Here is a 20,419-nt window from a genome sequence, read left to right on the forward strand (position 1 = left end):
TTAGGGTAGTTATTAATATTTTTGTTAAGACTTAGTGTTGATCAATAATAAAGACACACTGTGATACAGGAGCATATGTTCTGTCTTTTAGGCAAAAATTAAATAAGGTTTTTTTACAGGCAATGATCTTGAGAGATACTTTTGGGTCCATTGTAATGTGAGCCAGCAAGGAATGGCATTCTGTCTAGTTTATATTTTGTAAGAAGTGGGTAAGGCAGATAACAATGTATAATCTTACAGTGCCCTAACTAAATATTGATGTGAAGTTCTATTAGACGATGTACAGCAGGGCTATTGAACGATAAAGGAAATTTTAGGCACTCTGAGCAACAGTGAAACCTAGAGCCTTGAGATAAGCTCTGAAGCAAGTCTGTTTAGAGGGAACACAGAGACCAAAATTTCTCCTTCTAGGATCCAAAAAGCTTCAAGTACTCTGAACTGGAAGTGGCCTTAACAAATAAAAAGGAAATACAGGGAGCAAAGTTGTGTCTGAAAACACTGTCCTGCTATATTTTTTCCTGCTCTTTATGGCCATCTTCACACTGTAATCATAAGCTGATAAGGTTTGATTGAACTTAGGAAAAGTAATTACCTATATTTTAACTCTCCTCGAGTGTATTATCGTTCAATATAGCTTATTGCCCAGAGATGTCCAGGAATCATCAGTGATGTAATTCTTTAGTGGGAAATGTGCCACAGCAAAACATTTCTACAAAATGTGATTTTATTTTTTTGAAACTTTCATATCCCTGACAGAATTTCTAGTCAAAATAAGAGAAGATAGTAGAAGGAGAAACAGGTGTCCCTCGAAAGTGAGGAAAAAATTTTTTTCCTGTTTACGTCAGTTACTGACAAGAAAAATAAGGACTTGAATTTGGACTTTCTTCATTCCCTGGTAAATATCAAGGATGCTATAGATATTTAATTCATTTATCTAAGTACTTTATCTCTGACTGTGGGCAGAAGTAGGTATCTACAGAAGAGTTAAAAACATGAGTAAGTCTATAGCAGTACTCCTCTCAAGTATACTCCCATAAACACTACAATTTGACTCTTGACTTGAAAGATTGTATTTTCTTATACAGATTAAGATTTCTTTGAAAACCTGAAAAATATCATGGACTGAGGAAGATTCTTCTCACCCAGGACTAAACAGCACAGTTTAAAATATGCTACAGACTTCACAAAGCAAATAAGATGTGGTTTCTGCCTGGAGAAGCATGAAGCATACAAGTCTAATTTTAGACATGACAGAACAAGTGAGCGCAACAAATAGTGGGGGAGGGTGGGAGCTGAAGAGGGTCGCACTAAGAAGATTACATGCTTACTTAGGTTCATATCATGCATATCTTGATAGTATCACTGTTTCATTTGTATATAACATTTCTAAAGCTTCTGTAAATATTCTGGAAGTAGCTGGAGAGGCAGTGGAAAGAGAAGAGGGAGATCTGTGTATAAGATTTAGCAGAAGTAAAGGAGGTGATGAGGGGAATCAATTCTGTATTGAAAATAATGGTCTATATTTGTGTACAGGCTCTTTTGTTTTTCTGTGTGACCTTCAAGCCATTGAAAGACATTCAGATGATGACTAGTCTCATGTCATTTATATGAAGGTACTTACATTTTAGACTTTCTGTTTTGCTGGGTGTCTAAACATAGCTCTGACGAATAGTTCCAGAACAACTGTGTTAGTAAGCATTTAAGCCTTATTGTAGTCCATGGATGGAATATTGGAAGGTGCTTTGTGCTGTGTGAGGGCAGGTGCTCAAACCGCTGACTAGAACTCGCATCTTGCCTCCCAAGGGAGGACTCTCATTAGAGGAAGCAAGGCAGTTCTATTTTGTGGGGGGTTAACCTTGGCTAATGAACTAATGCTCACCCAGTCACTCGCTTGCTCCCCTCAGCCGCAGGACAAAGGGAGAAAATAGGGTGGGAAAGCTCATGGGTCAAGATAAAGGCAAAGAGATTGCTTACCAGTTCCTGTTGTGGGCTAAAATAGATTCAGTAGGTGAGAAACAAAGACAAACATTGAGATAACACCTTTCCTCCTCACTTTCCTCAGCTTAGTTTCACTCCTTCACTCCACATTCCTCTACCCACACCTGAGCAGTGAAGGTAGTATGGGGGGCAGTTTGTGGTCAGTACATAGTGGTTTCTCTCTTGGTCCTTCCCCATCACACTTTTCCTCTGCTCCAGCATGAGCTTTGTCATGGGCTACAGTCCTTCAGGAAACAAGTCTGCTCCACTGCTGTTCTCTCCATAGGCTGCAGGGAAATCTCTGCTCTGGTGCCTGGAGCACCCTCTCCCCTTCTCCTTCTCTCACCTTGGTGTTCCTTCTGAGGTTTCTCACTTTTTTTCTCCCTTCTCCTCTCTTTCTGCCTAGAATTTTTTGCCCTTTCTTAAACACGCTTTCCCAGAGGTGCCACCATCTTGGATGAGGGGCTCAGCTGTGTCCTGCAGTGGGTCTGCTGGAGTCAGCTGGAACCTGCTATGTCCAGCACAGGGGCAACCCCTGGCCTCTTCTTATAGAGGCCACACACACAGCCCCTTCCCAGCCCAGGTACTAAATCCTTGCCATGTATACCAAATACATGTTTTCTCTCTTTTTTTTTTTTTTCTTTCTTTTTTTTTTTTCCTTTCCATCATGCTTACCCCTCTTTTGTATGTCTACTGGCCAAGGTTCAGTAGGTGGACTTCCATCCTAGGTTTTTGCCTTTGAGAGAGGTGTCCTCCTGGATGTCAGAAACAGTAAGTTCAAATCTGCTCAAGCAGATTTGAGGGCCTGGAATTCAAAAGTCTCTTAGCTTGCTGTTTTAGTCACTACACATGTTTGAAAAAGGTTTTCTCTTCTATTAGACACAGGACTCAGTAGAAGGCTCAGCACTGTGAATCAGAGGCACATACTACGCATCCCTGGACCAGGCATCTGTTGAAGAAGCTCACTCCCCTGGTCCTAAATGTTTTCTATTGTATGGTTGCAGGCCGGGGATAGTGACCCTTCAAAATGAGCTTGGAACTTGTGAGGAAAGGATGTGCAAGTCCAGGGTGCTCCTGAAGGCAGAATAAGATTAAATCACCAGAAGAGTTTAGGCCAGACATAGGGCCAGGGAGTTGAACAGTTCAGAGGGGTTTGGCTGTTAGACAGTAATATGGGTTTTGCATGCTCTGCTGTGTTTCTTTGATTGCATAGTAGAGCTGTGGACGCTGAAATTAAACTTGGCTTAGCAAGACAAGATGCTTCTTCCATTACCCCACTGCCAGTAGCACCAGACATAAAATATAAATACAGAAAAAAGAAAAAAGAGGAAAGAGAGAGAAAGAGAGTGAGTAAGCACCAAAAGGCCAGCCAGTCAATGTAACTGTAATGCAATATCTCTGGCTGCACAGAATCTTTCCAATTCTGGCCCACTAAAGACAGGGATATCTAAGGAGGTTCAGGAACGTATAGAATGTGAGATTAATTTTTACTCTACGTCTCCACTTTACCTGCTGAAATAACTTTGGATTCAGCTATTCTCCCTTTCCATGCTTTCTCCTGGCCTCATCTTTATTTTCAAATAATAGTGGAATTAGTACCACTTCAGTTTAGTCTGTAGTATATAAATAGTTCCTCTTTTTAATTGCTTTGAATCCTCAACTCTGATTTTTAAACTCAGGCTGAGAAAAGAACTTACTGATTGCCTGGATATTCAAAGGTCTTTCTAAAAATGGAGATGAGAATCTTCCAAAGTAGTCACTTTTCTATTTCTCCCATTTTATCAATATACTCAGGGAAACTCATATTTGGGTAAATAATTGTAATACTCTCAGGTAAAGAAGTAATAATGTTTTACAAAACAGCTTGATGTAGACTATTTAGAATGAAAATGCAAATAAAACCCAAAAATAGTATTGAGAATAACCCATTTTTAGAAGTAACACCCAATTGTTTATTACTATCTTGATATAGGAGTAAAAGAATACATATGAAGAAATAAAGACTCTCAAGTATGTTAAGAACACTGAAGAGCAAATCATACCAAGGGTAAAATCATGTTGGATATATCAGTTTACTTGTGCCACCATAAAGGGGGCAAAATGTTTTCTAACACAACAAATACTCTGTTTCACTGAGTTGTACTTCAGATATAGCAGTCAGGACAGGTTGTGACTCTTTAATTATAAAGCCAGTCTTAAACAACCTATGTTGACCCTCTGGCCTTGGCAGAATTTGCAACAGCCAAGAGATACCAGCTGCTTAATATTCCTGAGGGACTCTCCGCTGCTTAGGGATCGTCAGAGCACCACATGCATGCATTGGGTCATTGCTAATGTTCCTCCCCTTACCCAGGCTGCTCTAGAAATCAGCTGCTCTGGCTCATTGCCAACTGAGATTCCTTTCCATTCAGGAAATCTTCCATGGGGAAGTCTTATCTTTCTTTCTTCTATTTCTGATGGGATATCTGGCCCCAACTTGCAGGCAAACTGTAGAAAGCTTCTAAGTCAGTTCTACCCAACACTGGGCTTTCTTCCCCTATCAATTTAACTTTTTGCTTGTTCTGCTACAAATAGCCCTGTCTTCTGTGTTCATCTGCTACAATAACTCTACCTTTATTCTGTATCACTGGGTAACATCATGCAGTTCAGATCAACCTCATCTTCTGTTCTCCTAAACTATTCATCTAATATTTCTAAGGTTTTTTTAGTCCTTTGCCCTCCTTAGTGTTCATAACTTCCTCAGGAGTACTTTCCTCTGTGTTTTAATTAGTGTGTAGCTTACACCCTCTTCCAGATTGTTAATAAAAATGTTCATTAAAATTGGCTTAAAACTACCCGTGAAAGAACCCTTTTGACACCTTCCCTACTATACCTTAATTGAGGTATCTAAGATCTGTTTAGTTCAGGAATATTTGTTTTTAAAGACTTCAAAATATTTAGCAGAAGTCAGGATACACTGGCTGTGGGAGAAGTCTACAATCAATGTGAAGTTCACATACACTAAAAGATGGTAATTTTAAACAAGTTTTCTTCAGAGTCTGGACTTTCATTTAGCATTTAACTCTATCCACGTTTTTTCTGTTCAATAAATGGTTGGACTGATGTTTTTGGAAATTCAAAAATTATTTAAGGACTGAAATCTGTTTATTTAATAAATTAAGCAATAAGACCGTGACTAGCGCTGCAAAAATAAGGTTGTATGTATATCTTTGACTTTTATTTCTAGCTTATAATAATCTTTAATTACAATTGTAATATACTATTTCTTTAATGCAGAATATAATGAATTTTAATAAACCCTTGATTCACATCTGTAGAATCAAATGTTTCAGTTATTATATACTTATACCAATTTTCACATAACAGTCTAAGAAATTTTTAATAGTTCTGACACTTTTAAGTTATCTTTCTTCAGTATGTATCATTGAGTAGAACAGTACTAAATACCTAAGCACATTACAATCAAAAGATTCTATTTGTCTTCAGCAGGTTTGAGAACAGATCCATACTTAGTATATGTTTTACAGTATTTCTTTTCAACAAACAAAAAAAAGCCTTTCTTAGTTTTGGTTCAGATTTGAGCTATGACCAACCTGCACATTTCTGGAGCCCCCAAGGTTACATTTCTTTGAATTTAACTGCAGGACTAGTAGATAATACAGCACTAAAAGTAGGCAACTTCCATAAATCATCATGTATCCACTTTTGCTGGATGATATTATTCCTGTATGGTTCATGTTGCTTACAGCAGAAGTTTACTGTACAATTTTATGTTATTTGCTTAAAAGTTAATTGAATGTTTAGTCTTTGAATATTAACCAGGAAGCTAAATTTGTAGAAAGTGGGACTGGATACTTTCATTCATATGGTGAAGATTTTGGTCCTGATCCTGCAATAACTTACGCTTTTGTATTTAATCCCTGACTTAATAGAATTTAATAGGATCCCATTCATGTTTAAAGATAATGTTGTCTTTAAGCCATTTAAAAGGATAGGGGTAGATTTAAAGAACATAACTCTGTAAAGATGGTACACAACTTGCACCTGAATCTTGTGCCTTTCTAGACTTTGGATTGATTGGTATCCTCTAAGTTCAGAAACTTTAACGTTAGTCTTTTAGGTATGTAGAGTCTTAAGGTCCATTTACGGGCAATGGAGAGGTGATGGTGATGTAATGCAACTGTATTAGATGGGTATTTTTTGTATATAAAAGAAGTGTTGGATGACTAGTTCCTTCAGGGAGCATCAAAGGCAGTGTGGCTCCACAAGTGGAGATGATGCAGAAGATGCCCACAGTGCAGGCGGGGCAATTCGTGCACTGACAAGGGTATTGGTGCAGGGCAGGGGTGATGGCAATAACAAGCGCTGTTCACAGCTCAGCAATCATCAGATAAGGCGAGGTAATGAGTCGGGTTGGGCATCCAAGCAGCCAAACAAAAATCTTGACTTTGCTAAGAAGTATAATTCAGAAAAAATAAATGCAGGCTTTAATAAAGGGAAGAAGAAACATGTTTTATTGTTGGGTAGTGTAATAAATTATAACAAAGCATCCATCTCATATCCTGGCTATTCTTGAAAAAGTTTTAAAATATTATAATTTATCTGACTGTCGGTTCTTACGCTGTAAGATCTGGATTGAGGGTGCAGTGTTGTACAGAAGTCCTGAAAAACAATGTCTAGAAGAATCATTCTTTGTCTTTGCTCTGGTGAATGGGAGAGCGTGTAATTTGCTAGACCTAAGAGTATTTCACATGAATGCCTTGATACTTTGTTGTGTTCAACAATATCCAGTATTGAATCAGTGTGCTCAGCAGTTCATGAAGATGAGGTAAGATTCTTTTCATTTCTCAAATTGTGCTCATTAGGTGAAGCCTTACAGCTTGTGAAACCTTTGTGCTAAGGGTTTTGATGTGAAAGCTGTTTTCTGCCCACTTCTTGGTCTGGTTGTACAAGAGAGATGTCTGTGTGCACATAAGTGGGTAATCATCTCTCCTTTATGTTTCTTCATAGTCCTTATCCAAAGAAAAGTGAGGGAATGAAGGAAAAGTGGGTTAATTTGGCAGGTTTGAAATAATGCTAGAATAGTATGCACACTGTGTGTGCTCTATGTGTCTGTGGCATATATTGCTGAGCTATGCAGGATCTGTTGGTTTATACGTCATGCTTTAGATAATATTTTTGTAGGCATTCTTTTTTTCTAATTGATTTACATGTCCATTTTCAAAAACAGCAGCAGTGTTGTCTGGTTGTAATATCGCTGAACAGAATGTAATTTAAATAGATTAAACATAACTACCAGTAAGTAATCTCATTGGTCCTTTAAGTCATCCTTGCTCCTTTAAGTCATACTTGTATCATACTTTAAAATCAGTATTCGCTTCCACTGCCTGAAATTATTCACAATTTCATGAATATAGGGAAGTATTCTATCTGACTGCATCAGACCAAGAATTCAATTTACTGCATTTGATTTTTGTCTTGTAATTTCAAAATATCCTATACAATATAGATTTTTTTCTTAGCCTTTCCATACTCATTATGTGACTCTTATTTGGGACAGAATGGAAGACAGTATCATGTCTGAGATAAGGATGAAACGTTATAAGTCAGTATGGATTTTTAAACTAGAATTAAACTCCAGGCACTATAACGGTAACTGATAACTATTATGGATTTTTTGTTAAATATTCAGTATCAACTTGTGATTTAAAGTTCCCATGTGTTTTGCTTTTTTTGATCCTCAAGACAAAAAAAAAAAAAAAAAAAAAAGAGAAATCCCCACACCTCTCTCCACCCTAAAAAAGAAAGACTCTTTTAGACTTTTTGTAAAAGTTCTTTGCAGGAATTTAACAGGTAACATGCTGGATATGTTTTAATGACAGTACACACCTGTTTTGCAAATATCAGAAAACAACACAGAAAACTAAAATGCTGTGTAAATATTAGTAATGGGGCCAATCAGTCATTATCCCATAAGGATAACTATGTTCCAATGGGTATAAATTCAGTTTGGTGTAATACTCCTAGAGACTCATGTGTTGGTATAATGAAAAACCAATTGCAGATATCACTCCACCAATCCATTTTTTTTCTTTCCTCTAAATTGCAGGTTTTGTGTTTTCTTCTCTTTTTAATAAGTTGTATTGCTCTCCAGAAAATAGAGCTTAAATTAAAAATGTCTTTAACTCCAGATATTAAAGTCTGTACTAAGCATGTCTATTAATTTGCTTTTAAGACACAGCACTATCCCAGAGAAACTGATAGGGGTTTGAGTTGAGACCTACCTAAGCTGGTGGAGGGTACACTTTTATACATGCATTCTCAGCAGCTTTGAATTGAATCGATTTGTACAGAATGCGTTATACCACATCTTTTCTGAAAACAACTGAAAGCAGGAGTCAGCGTGTGATAGAATGTACTGCACGGAGTATAGTTTGTGAGCACAAACCCCCATATCTACAATCATGTTTAAGGCCATCTAGACTGAACCCTATAAGACTGTATCTTTATTTACTGACCAAAACTATAGAAACTGCCCTGGTTTATCCAGAAGTCATCACGTTAGGTCAAGAATTAAGGAACAGAATCTTGTCTCGTCATGGCAAGAAGACTTCCTGTGCCCAGAGTGTGCGAAAACAAGCTCCTAAATAAAAAGGGAGGCTGAGATGCTAGCTGTAGAGTACAGTTGATACCATACCAGGTCCTTAAGCCAAGCAGACTCAAGATGGGCTGCTATTGAGTCTGAAAGCAGGCATTCTTAGAGCAGACAACTAGAAAGTTTATGCCTGAGAAGGGACATCTTAGCTGATGCTGTCAATATAGATCTTGCCTTAGAGGACTAGCAGAGTTTTGTATTAAACTGAACTTTAGAATCTCAAAGGCCAGAATCATTAGTTATTTTCCACTTTCTGTCCCTGCATACCGTCTACCATAGGATATAGAAAAGCAGCTTTGCTAAACCTGGTCTCCTTTATGTGCACATAAAGAGCACTGAGAGGTCGCACAACCAGATAGCATAGTATGACATATAGTCAGCCTTCATTTACACTGTTTATTCACGACTCTATGTAGCTATGCCAAACATAATACGGTATTATCTCTCATCAGATGTTGTTTATGATCATTTCTGTTCTTCCCATGCACTCAGAGGCTGCACTCAAAAATCCAATATCTGATTAGAGAATGATCTGAGCAGTTTTTTCCACAATATTGTTCTTGCTTTTTAAATATTCACTATTATTTTTACTTAGCAGGCCTGTATGATCAAGGATCTGTTATTCAAAACACTGTATGAATACAAAGCTTGAATAAATTATAGTCTGTCTCAAATAATTTGCAAATGAAATGATGCAATTCTGAAGTAGGTCTTCTGTCGGCTCATTGGGCATACTAATTTTAATTTCTAATATCATGGGATGCCCCAAAAGTAGAATCATATTTGACACGTCTTCCCTTTCCTGTGGACTGCTAAGGTTGCTGACATCTAAATGTTACTTGTACTAGCCAATAGGTTTGGAAGAGTAATTCTAACTTGTCAGTGGGTAGCAGTAAAGAAGAAGAGTGGAACACAGGCTTTGTAAAGCTTATTTAAAGTCTCTTTTTTCAAGTATTTCGAACACCTGGACGTGTTAAAGATTAAGTAAAGAGACTGTATCTGAAACGTTAGAATAAACACTGATAGAGATGGGTAAATGGGAAGAGTACCTGTTATCAACTATCAGGAAGATCAATCTTCAAAATTGCATCAGCTTATTTGAGTACTGAAGGTTCCTTTTTGTTTTACGCCTGTCTTCTTGATTGAGCTAGAGTGTTCTGCATTTACATTAGTAGAGTGTAGTCAGTTAATCAAGGAAAGTGATTATTCCCGTAATAGCATTTATTAGACTGTTTAAATACTGTGAGCAGTTCTGGGCCCCCCAATACTTGAATAAACTTGAGCAAGCATCAGCAGGCTGCTTTGGATCTGGAGCACAAGACTTGTGAAAGAGCTGGAGGAGCCCAGCTGGAGGATCCGGGCTTTTTTTAGCATCAGGCAGGAGTTTTCCTACTAAGCACTTTCTAATAAGAAGACCTGATCAAAATAGGTGGAGTCAGGCTCTTTCCAAAGCACTGTAGCGCTTTTTACTTTGAAGCAAGGGAGGTTCCAGCATGACATAAAAAAAAAATAAAAAAATATCATTATTATGATAATTAAACACAGGAACATGTAGCTCAGAGAATTTGTGGAATTTTATGTTTGGAGATTTTTGAGACCTGACTGGACAACATTCTGTTCTGAATTCACGACGGGTTGACAGCATCCTGAACAGGGTGCTGGATTATATGACCTTCTGAGTGAATCTGAATTTATTCTATAACTCTATTATTTGCAAATATTTATTGCAAGGGGTTAAACAGCATAAAACTTGTACTTATATGTATTACACACAAAAAATTAATTAATGGATCTGTAGTATAAGATTCTTACATCAGAAAATCTAATAATAAACATTATAATAAAGTGGGACAACATTTATCCATAATAGGCCAATTTAGTTTTCCTTACTTTCTTTACTCTTATTTTTTCATATGCATTTCTAAACACTCCTAAGTGTCTGTAAAAAAAAAAAAAAAAAAGACATTTTATATCCTATGTTGTGAAGAATAAAATATAGAGAGTTCTAAAACTATGGGATGTGACTTGGTCCTAGACTGAGTCTAGCACTCAGATTGCAGTGCTTCTTTTTCCTAAGGCCAGCTCATGTGTCAGGATGTTTCTTCCTTTTTTTGTAAGTATGGAAATTTTTTCTGATCTTCACAACATCCAAATAATTAAACAAGATTTTTCTGGTTTGACACCACCAAAGTTTGATATAAAACCACTCCTGCAACACATGCAGGAGAATTGATAATAAAATCATGATTTGATAATAAGAATAATTTCTGAAATCTCCTAGCTCTGGTGGTGTCAATTTGGAACAAGCAAAAAAGAGTGAAGTAAACTTTCCCAAGGTAAAATTGGAAGTGTAATTAGTAATAGAATCCATTATGTGATGCCTGAGGTGTGCAGGTAAAGTCATTATCCAGCTTATCGCGGTATAGATCAGTATCAAACGCCATAGCAAAAGGCAGACGAACAGAGAGTCGTCCTCAGACATTGGCCATTGAAAAAAAAGACTGACCCCTTTGATCCCTCAGCTTTTATACTAAGCATGATGCAGATGGGATGGAATACCCTGTTGGTCAGTTTTGGGTCACCTGTCACAGGTGTGACCCCTTTACACTCTTCTGCTTCTGACCTTCCAACTTGGTACCTAACAAAGTTAGCTGACCTCAGTTGTTGTAGCAATAAGTGTATGTATACATATATACACAAATAGCAAGAGCCTCTCTGCATACCATTAACTATAAGCATCAGATGTTATCGCTGCCAGAAGCAGACACTGTCTGAAAAATATGCTGTTAATTTCAGAGAGTTCAGTTAGTTAGAACAGACTAAACTGAAAAGTAAAATTACTGAAAAGAAAATTGGTTCTTTTTTACCTCAAAGCAGGACAAAGATAAGATATCAGAACCAAAAAGTAAAGTTATCAATTTATGTTTTAGATTGCTCAGTAAAATTGCAGCCACTAAAAAACATTTGCAGATTGATATTTATTTTAAATCTCTAAAATATGTTTGCTTTATCTAGAAAACATTGTCCTCACAAGAACAAGGTATTTTCCAATTTCATCTTCAAATAGCTCACAGGAAAAGACTATAAAAATCTGCTTCAGTTTTACTGAGTGCTTGGGTTCGAACTTTTGTTGGTTTGAAGACAAAATGATGTGAAAGATACTTATCTTTTCAATGAGACAGTAAACTTATGATCTAGTTTTACTAGAAGTAAATAGTAGAAGAATAGTAAAGTAATAGAAGAATTCAGGTCACAACTTTTAATTAGAACCCAAACAAGTTTTTTGAACAGCATGTCAGTATTACTTTGGAGAACCAAATGAAACATTTCTTTGTCAAGTACAGACTTCTAAGATGAGAGGTGTTTTAACATTACAGTAAGAGCATAAAAGTGGACCATTTGATTTTCTGAATTATAATGTGTTTGAAATATTGTTGTGAAGAAAATTACATTTTCTGAAGTGACAGATGCACTATTCAGATAGCTTTGATTATATGGCAGATTAAAAAAAAAATATTTCATAAAGGATGCCTGTCCTAAGATTTCTAACAGAGTGGCTTTAATGATTTGAGAAATTAGGAAAATACATTAATAATGATTTATTAATTAAACTGTAATATTATTAATTATTTTGCTGGTTACATTCTACTGTGTTGCAGTGATTTTCAGTTTTTTGCTCAAATATGTTACGCACATGCATTGACTTGCATTCAATATCAAAGATTTAAAGACAAGACTTAAGCATAAAATAAAAGTCCCTATCAACAGTGGGTCTCCAAGGCCAGGCATGGTGATTAAATCTCTTAATTGATTAGAATAATCTGGCACATTAGAAATAAATCTTAAAGCTCTGCAAAGATAGAACAAGGAAGAGAAAGAATTACAAATCTTTGTTTTTGAATGGAATTGTAACAAAGAATAATTTACCTAGACATGTTTGCTTGTTTTAGCTATACTTGATAAAATAATATTTAGATGTGAACACATCATAATGCACAGAAATGTCAAAGTCATGAGTTAAAATAGTTTGATTATACTTAATCTGCTTGTAATCTATTGCCAGGCTCAGTTAGGCATCATTCTATCTTTGTTCTACCTATTTTTGAGATAATTAATTTCATTGTCTTTTTCTTTTTTTTTTTTTTTTTTTTTATTTTCTCAGAGCCTGACCCTGCAAGGTGCTTGTGAGTGTCCCCAACTTCTTTTGGAAAGCCCTTCCAGGGATGCTACTGTGCACCTCACAGGACAGGATGCAACTCTTTTAGTTTGTTATAATATTATTTTCTGTGAATTATAGAGTTTAGTCCCCTTGTCTGGTGATTAATGATGCCACTTTTAACCCCAACTCTTTATGTTCTCTTACATTCATTAATTGTAATTTTGCTGAGAAAAAGCTTTTACCTTAATATGTATTTTTTTTTTACTGGATAATTACTCTGATATAACACATATTATATTTTCTTTCAAGATGCAAACTACTGACACAATGGTTATAAGGACCTAATCCTAAATGGTACCAAGTACCTGCAATTCAATTGAAGCTAATAGAAGAATAAATTCTTTGATGTTTACAGGTGGCACTCAGAACCTTTCACAGCCAATCTATATACTACTTAATTATTATCAGCAATAGTTAAGAATGTGAATCTTAAGCATTGTTTTATCTTTTAATATTGCTGTTAAGTATAATGCAATCATACTGTAAAAACTTCCAGTCACTATTTTCTTTATAACCTTTCTTGTTTTTCTTTTTCTTTTGCAGCAGATTTGCTGGATAGACTTTCTGCTGGCTGCATTTTAAATCTATTCTTTTTTCTGTCAATTACCACAGGTTTAGTCCCTATGAGTGGTATAATCCACACCCTTGCAACCCTGACTCAGACGTGGTGGAAAACAATTTTACGTTGCTAAATAGTTTCTGGTTTGGAGTTGGAGCTCTCATGCAGCAAGGTATACGATTCAGTCTGCTCTTTCTCTTGGGCACCATGTCCCACTTTTTGCTGGGGGTAACAGCTCTCTGGTGCAAGTCACTTGCATGAGTGCCTCTGTGCATGTAACCATAAACCAGCTTTTTTTTATGTTTATATATTTAGGCATTCTCAAACTCCACCTTAGGAATAAGACTGAAGACAGATAAAATTTTTAAATCTTAAAAGTACAGCATAACTGTGTCATTTCTTTCCTAAACAGAATCAGGTACATGACTGCATAGGTGAAAGAGCTAATCTGTCCATTACCTAAAAAACCCTTCATTTAAACAGCCTAAAAATGGTACATCTTTGTCAGGCAAGAGTATAAATATAAATGTCTCTCATTTGTTTAATTTTGATCTAGAAATATTTCAATAACATTTTATCTAGTAGTTAGTACCTGTAAAATAAAATGGTAAATATAGGAGATTTAACTCTTTCCAGACACATTTTATGTTTTTTGTAATCGGAATGACCATTCTTAGAGATTTAAATAGAGTCTATAATATACAATGTATGCACTGAAAAACTGATGTCATTGATGTCAATAAAAATGGCAGATGTATAGTCATATTGCGTAGACTATAGCCAACAACCAGTTGTAACTAGCACTGTCTTAGTAAAATGCTTAAGCTAAGATGCGTTCTTTAAAATCTATAATTTTCTTTACCATATTCTTTTTATTTTTAAAGTATACCAAAGATATAGATCCATAAAATTTTATTACCATTTTATTACCCTTTTCCATAAGGATTTGAACAGAGTCACATAATGTCAGACACATTTGAATAACAGAGAATCAGCTTTTTGTTCTGACATTTCACTTGGCAGTATAGCATAATAAGAAAGTTTCTTAGTTCTGTTGAAGAACTACCAAAAGGAATGAATTTTATTTCTGTAAAAATAACCAATGCATATCACCAAAAAAAATCGTAGAAAATGTTGGCAGGAGCTAGTGCATGTTGGTATAGTTGTTTGATGGATATACCTGAGCAATCGTTTTTAAAACTTCCCATTATACATAAACCAGCTATAAATAAATCCTGTGTTTAAGTCATCAAATAAATTCATGAAGCTCTGCTGTAACTTTAATAAATGTTCTGTCATGTATCAGGTCTGTAGACTTAAAAAATCTCTAAGCTCTCAGTGAAAAGTGTACTATGCTTAGAAAAACATGAATTAATGGATAAAAAAGAATCAAGATTCCAAATCAGAAATAAAAATACTGCTATATTTTGATAAGTGTTTAGTATCAACTACATTATCAATATATATTTCAAGAAATTATATAGTCCAAGCAAACCTCCTAAATACATGTTTGTAAGATAATAGTTGCTTTCAAAGCAGCTACCAAAAAAACGGATACTGAATGAAATAAGGTATTTTGAATTCCATTCACAGTTCTCAGGATTGTCAGAATCACTATGAATGCTGAGTTTTATTCCTTGTGGCTGTATGCTGCTTCATGTTTCTGGAGGAGGGAGAAAAACAATTTAGGTTTTTGCATCATCTTTTTGCAAGAAAGAAGTATTTTAGTCCCTAGCATCTAACCATTTCTTGAGAATCAAAATAAGAATTAAAAAGAGATTTATTTTAAAAGGCATCTTTGGAAGATAATAGTTTTCCATGAAGGAAAACTAGTTTTTCAGAATTAAGGCTGACTCTCTGTTCTTGCCTTTGACTTACTGCATCTTTAATAAACTTTCAAAGGCATCATTCTAAGAATAAAGTATCAGTCTTGATTTTGATAATTGCTTTAAAAAAAACAATTCTCAAGAGCCTAAAGTCATCTAAAAGTAGGTTCTTACACAAGCATGGAAGTTCTCACCTAACAGCAACAACTTTCCATTAGAAACCATATAATAGCGCTTGCGCCATACTCACATTAACTTATTAAGCGCTGCTTCTTTACAAAACATTTGCTTAGTGCTGGAGGATACATGATAGAGGGAACTCATACATGTCTTGCTGACACCCCTCGCTCCCAGGAAACCGTGGGATATAGTGCTGGACATGACGTTACCTTGGGTACATGACAGTCAGCCCCTAACCAGGCTCTGTTTCATGGGCCTAGGTGGCACTCGGTTTCAGTCCTTGGTAAGGTATGAACTTGTGGTAATTGGGGCAACTGCGGCAAATGTTTCCACTCTTCTTTTCTTCCCAGTCCTATCTGACTTTACTGGTGTTGTTTTTTAAATGAAACAAGAGCAATTAAAAAGAGTTGATGATGGTGGGCTTATTGGGAAATCTGTTAGTGTTATGGTGTCTAAGTGTCTGACTAACAGGGCCTAGGAGCAACTGCATCAGAAAGGTACTTTTCTACTTTTTTCCTTGCAGAATTCTAGGCAGAGTCTGGCGCTGGAGTTGGCTGTCATGTCCAAGTCTGTCAGCTTTTTTTGTTTGAAACAGCAAGGGTAAGATGAACTGCAGGGTAAGATGGGCTGTTTTTGAATACAATAGTCCAGTTATGATACCACTTCTTTTTTCCTTTTCTTTTGTTTTCTTCCTTTTTTTTTCTTTTTTTTCCTTCCTGTTCTTTTTTTGGCATTGACGTTGGAAGTTTGGCATAATCTTTCATTTATATGAAGATGTGTTACCTTGCTGGACCAGTTCCTTAAATAATTCAATATGAACACTAAAATTTAACAGTAATAAAATAGTCCATCTTGCCTTCATTCCATTTTACCCAGGAGATTTAAAAACAAGCATAGTGATCAATTAACAAAAAGTGATTGTTTTGGTACAATGGTATAGTGGATATGGTAAAACTGTTTCTTTGAAAACAAGTTTCTGGGTACTTCTAAAAGATTTTACATGAAGTTCTTACAATGAAGCTCGAAATTGTTTATTTGACATCATTAGAAATTTCATTCCATTCAATTATAACATTATGGAAAAAAATCCATACATGTTCATTTATAATAAATATTTGTGGTTGTAAATTACACTGATTTTTTTTTCCTATTTTTAGTAATTAGGCACAAGAGGAGTTCATGTGCTTCAATTTATCTCATTAGGCTCTAAATTAGCATTAATAATTATGCAAATTACTATACAGTGCCTGTCACCCCCTTCATTCTTTAGTGCCATGAGCAGGCAACTCCAGCAATGCATTATAATCTATCTTTATCTAGTTTACGCATAGCGGTCTAATATTTTCATTGCTGCTCTATCAAACTAAGTGTGTGGTATAGCCAACCATGTTTATCTGAAATTGTGGGGCTAACTATAGAGATGGGAGATGTTAATTTTTTAAACCATTTATGGTAAAACAAATGGCAACAGTCAAAACCATATTTATAATCGATTTCAAATTGTTCATTTCAGATATGAAATACTTTATTTCATATCTGTTCCTTTCATTGATAGCTTATTTTTATTTACTCAAATGAGTTTTTACAAAACAAATAATGTTTATTTAGTGCCTCGAAGACAAAGAACTATATAAGTGTTTCAATATTAGTATTAATTTAGAGGTTCAATCCAGCTGGGATTTTTTCTGGAAAGCCGGTTCAAGTAACTGCTTTTTTCACAACAAGAGATATATATATATAAGTTTTAAAAAAGGCACTGATCATTGAGTCTCCCATTACTATCTTTTGATTCCCACAGCTCAAAAAAGATCTGTCTTTATAAGTGTAATGAGTTCTTATTTTTCATTTCAGTTCTGTGTGTTCGTACAAGCAGTACGTGTAAGCCTGTAGCTTAAAGATTTTTTTGCACAGTGATTCCATCTCTCCACTGTGGCAAAAAGTGCTGAACACTTATTAACTGTTTTCTGTGCACTGGTTTCACCTTTCTCCCCTGGTTTTCGGTAGGTTCTGAGCTCATGCCCAAAGCCCTCTCCACCAGGATAGTGGGAGGCATTTGGTGGTTTTTCACACTTATCATCATTTCCTCGTATACTGCTAACCTAGCCGCCTTTCTGACAGTGGAACGTATGGAATCTCCTATTGATTCTGCTGATGATTTGGCCAAGCAGACAAAGATAGAGTATGGGGCAGTTGAAGATGGAGCGACCATGACTTTCTTCAAGGTAAGCTTTATATTTTGTTTGAAAAGGTCCTATGTCCTGATTATCGGGGGACAGTTTGTGCACCTTGCTGAGGAGCAACAGATATGATTCCCACTGCTGTCAAAAGCAACTGAAAATCACTTTTTTTATGGGATTTGCAAGGTAGCAAAGAAAGCAAATGCAAAATCTCTCATGTGAAACAAAAGGCTATGTCTTTGATGATTTTTGCTTAAGGAATTGAATTTCTAGCAGTGGATTAGGTGAAGAAACCTGAACACTTTGCTCAGACAGATCTCCTATAGTTGTGTACAAGAACGAGTTTTGTCAGATTAGGAGTTACAGTATCAGTTCAATAGCATTATTCTTAATTGTAGTCTTTGTTCAAGTAACTGGACTGCACTAAGGATATCAGTGGCTGGACTGAGAAAACCATTTTAGACTTCATGTTTTTGAGAAACTTTTAAATGAAATTTGGGGTCCATATAAAAAGCTCAGATTTTTCCAGTTTTTCTATTCCTTTTAACCTGTTACCAAGATAATTCAATTTGAAATATAGTGAAATATGCTGCTGGATTAAAGAGAGGTCTTTGTTTTCTAGTTCCATCAAGCATTTAAGTGGTCTTAAATTAGTGAGAAGTATGCATGAAGGGAGAGAGAATGGTTTGTTCTATAATTCCTTGTGTTTGGTAGCACAGAGGTGTCTTGAACCTTCCAGAGAGAGGGGTGTTTAACAATATTTGTCTGATCTTTTGTAGATTTTGAAGATTTAGCTAGTATATTCTGGTTTTATGAGTTGTTATGCTGTCACCTAAAGCTTTGCAGTGACTGTTACATTGGCATTTGTAATTTGACAAACTGAGGTCCAAGATAACCTGTAAACTGGTGCAGAAATTGCAGAATGTGTGGTCATTTTAAAGCAAATTGAAGTGTGCATGTAGTTTTGTTTTTAAAAATAATTATAGGTCTTTCAACTTCTGCTTGGAAATAAAAATCAATTTAACTTCAGTATGTTGGAATTTTTTATGCTGCTTAACTTGTAGTGTACATTGGGAAGGTTCTGAGTATTTTCCCCAGAATTCTTGTTGGAAAAGAAGCTGATGAAGTTAATAGAAGTAACTATCAATCAGAGGTCTCTTGATGTCAGGAAATATGTGAAACAGTTAAAAGAAACAACATTGAAAGTTTAAAGACTGAGGTTTTAAAAAGAATCAAAATGGTTTAAGTCTCGGGACATAAAGAGGTGACGCAAGGTATCTATTGAGTTACCAGAAAACTCTACAGGGCTGTAATTTCATTTTTGTCTGGCAGAAAACCTTGAACTTGTTCTAATTCAGATTTGAACTATGGACTCTGAAATATTAGAAAGCAAGTTTAAATTAGCGATGTCTTTCCTTGTGGTTGCCAGAAGTACTTTTCTTTGCATCTTCTTAACTTTTAGTTTTCCTTCTCCCCACCATTAATTTTTTCTCTTATTCTTTTTTTTTTTTTTTTTTAATGTGCATAATCTGTGGGGTTTCTTAAGCACACAGAGATTATTTCTGTTTCTCTGGATGTTTTTCTCCTCTGCTTATTAATATACTATGCTTTTTTTCTGCACAATTCTTTCTTTCTGCTCTCTTTCTTCCTCTGTTTCTATGTATATGTTTTGTGTTTTTCTAGCATATTGTATCCAAGAAAGGAAGAGGACTTATTTCTAATGAAATAGCAATTGCACATCCGGCACAGAAGATTTTTGTTTGCAGTTGAAATAACATAGATTTATACACAACAGAATTATGGTGTCACATCACTTAATTTGGTATTGCTTTTAGTACATTAATGAATTCTCCTTCATCATTTTTAATCAAAAAGAGAAATCAGAACAAAACACAGGATTTCTTTATTCAGCTGACACATTTTAAGTCAAATTAAGGTTTATTCTGTTGAATAGACATATTTTCTGGGCTTTATCTGTGAACAGATCATGGTTCGTGTTTTGTGATGTGAAAGTGCACTGATAGTTAAGAGCTTCTGTTCCAGCTAGCAACCAAATGATTACAAATGTTTTTCTGATGTTTACTGTCTTATCTAGTAGTGTGTAAATTAATTGGTATTATTTACCTAATGAAATAGATCCAAACTTAAGCATTAGAAGTAGCTACAACTGTTCTTGTAGTTCAACAAATAAGTGAAAATCATGCTCAAAAACAAAAGTAAAAGGAAACTATATAATCTCATTTGATTCATTCAGTGCCTGAAGCAACTTCCAGGTGGAAATTAGAGTTTGCTTGATGTAAATGTTATTCACTAGAGCTACCTGTGTAAGGAATACAATCTAATTAAATACATATTCCATGAAAGATAAACCAAAACGTTTGTATACAGTCTATCTGTTAGAGTAAAGTTTCTGGTAAAATTAGGTATTTTTACCTAATGAGGTTCAGTTATCAGAAAACAGAATACTATAGTTCTGGTTGACATAATATATCTGTGTTTGTGTGTTTTCAAAATATACTTCAGTTTTGTATAAGCAAATTGCTTCAGGAATGAAATTTCCTTACATGAAGAAAATAAAAATGCAAGAAAATATTTTAACACAAGTCTGTAAGAGGTATTGCCTTAAAGGTACTATTAGAGCTGAACAGCTCATAGATACTACTGCTAGATAAAAATATAAAAAGCACTTAAGAACAGGATACTGATAAAGGGAGAAAAATACCTATCAGAAAAATATCTTAAGTGAGAGAGTGACACTGGATGTAGATAGTATAGAAAAGTACAGATAGTATAGAAAAGACAGAAGAGTTATGTACGTGTGTAAAA

At 35.4% G+C, this 20,419-nt stretch overlaps 1 protein-coding gene across 1 annotated transcript in view; it reads left to right on the forward strand.

Annotated features, from left to right (window-relative positions):
- Positions 1-20,419, forward strand: part of GRIK2 (glutamate receptor, ionotropic, kainate 2) — a gene marked incomplete at its 5' end in the record, with an annotated part of 284,674 nt that overhangs the window by 174,357 nt on the left and 89,898 nt on the right. Inside the window, 2 exons of the mRNA XM_009893855.1 lie at positions 13,464-13,582; positions 17,421-17,638. Coding sequence (XP_009892157.1) covers positions 13,464-13,582; positions 17,421-17,638 — 337 coding nt within the window. The remainder of the gene's footprint in view (positions 1-13,463; positions 13,583-17,420; positions 17,639-20,419) is intronic.

Source organism: Charadrius vociferus, unplaced genomic scaffold, assembly GCF_000708025.1.
Source record: "Charadrius vociferus isolate BGI_N301 unplaced genomic scaffold, ASM70802v2 scaffold129, whole genome shotgun sequence".
NCBI lineage: Eukaryota > Metazoa > Chordata > Aves > Charadriiformes > Charadriidae > Charadrius > Charadrius vociferus.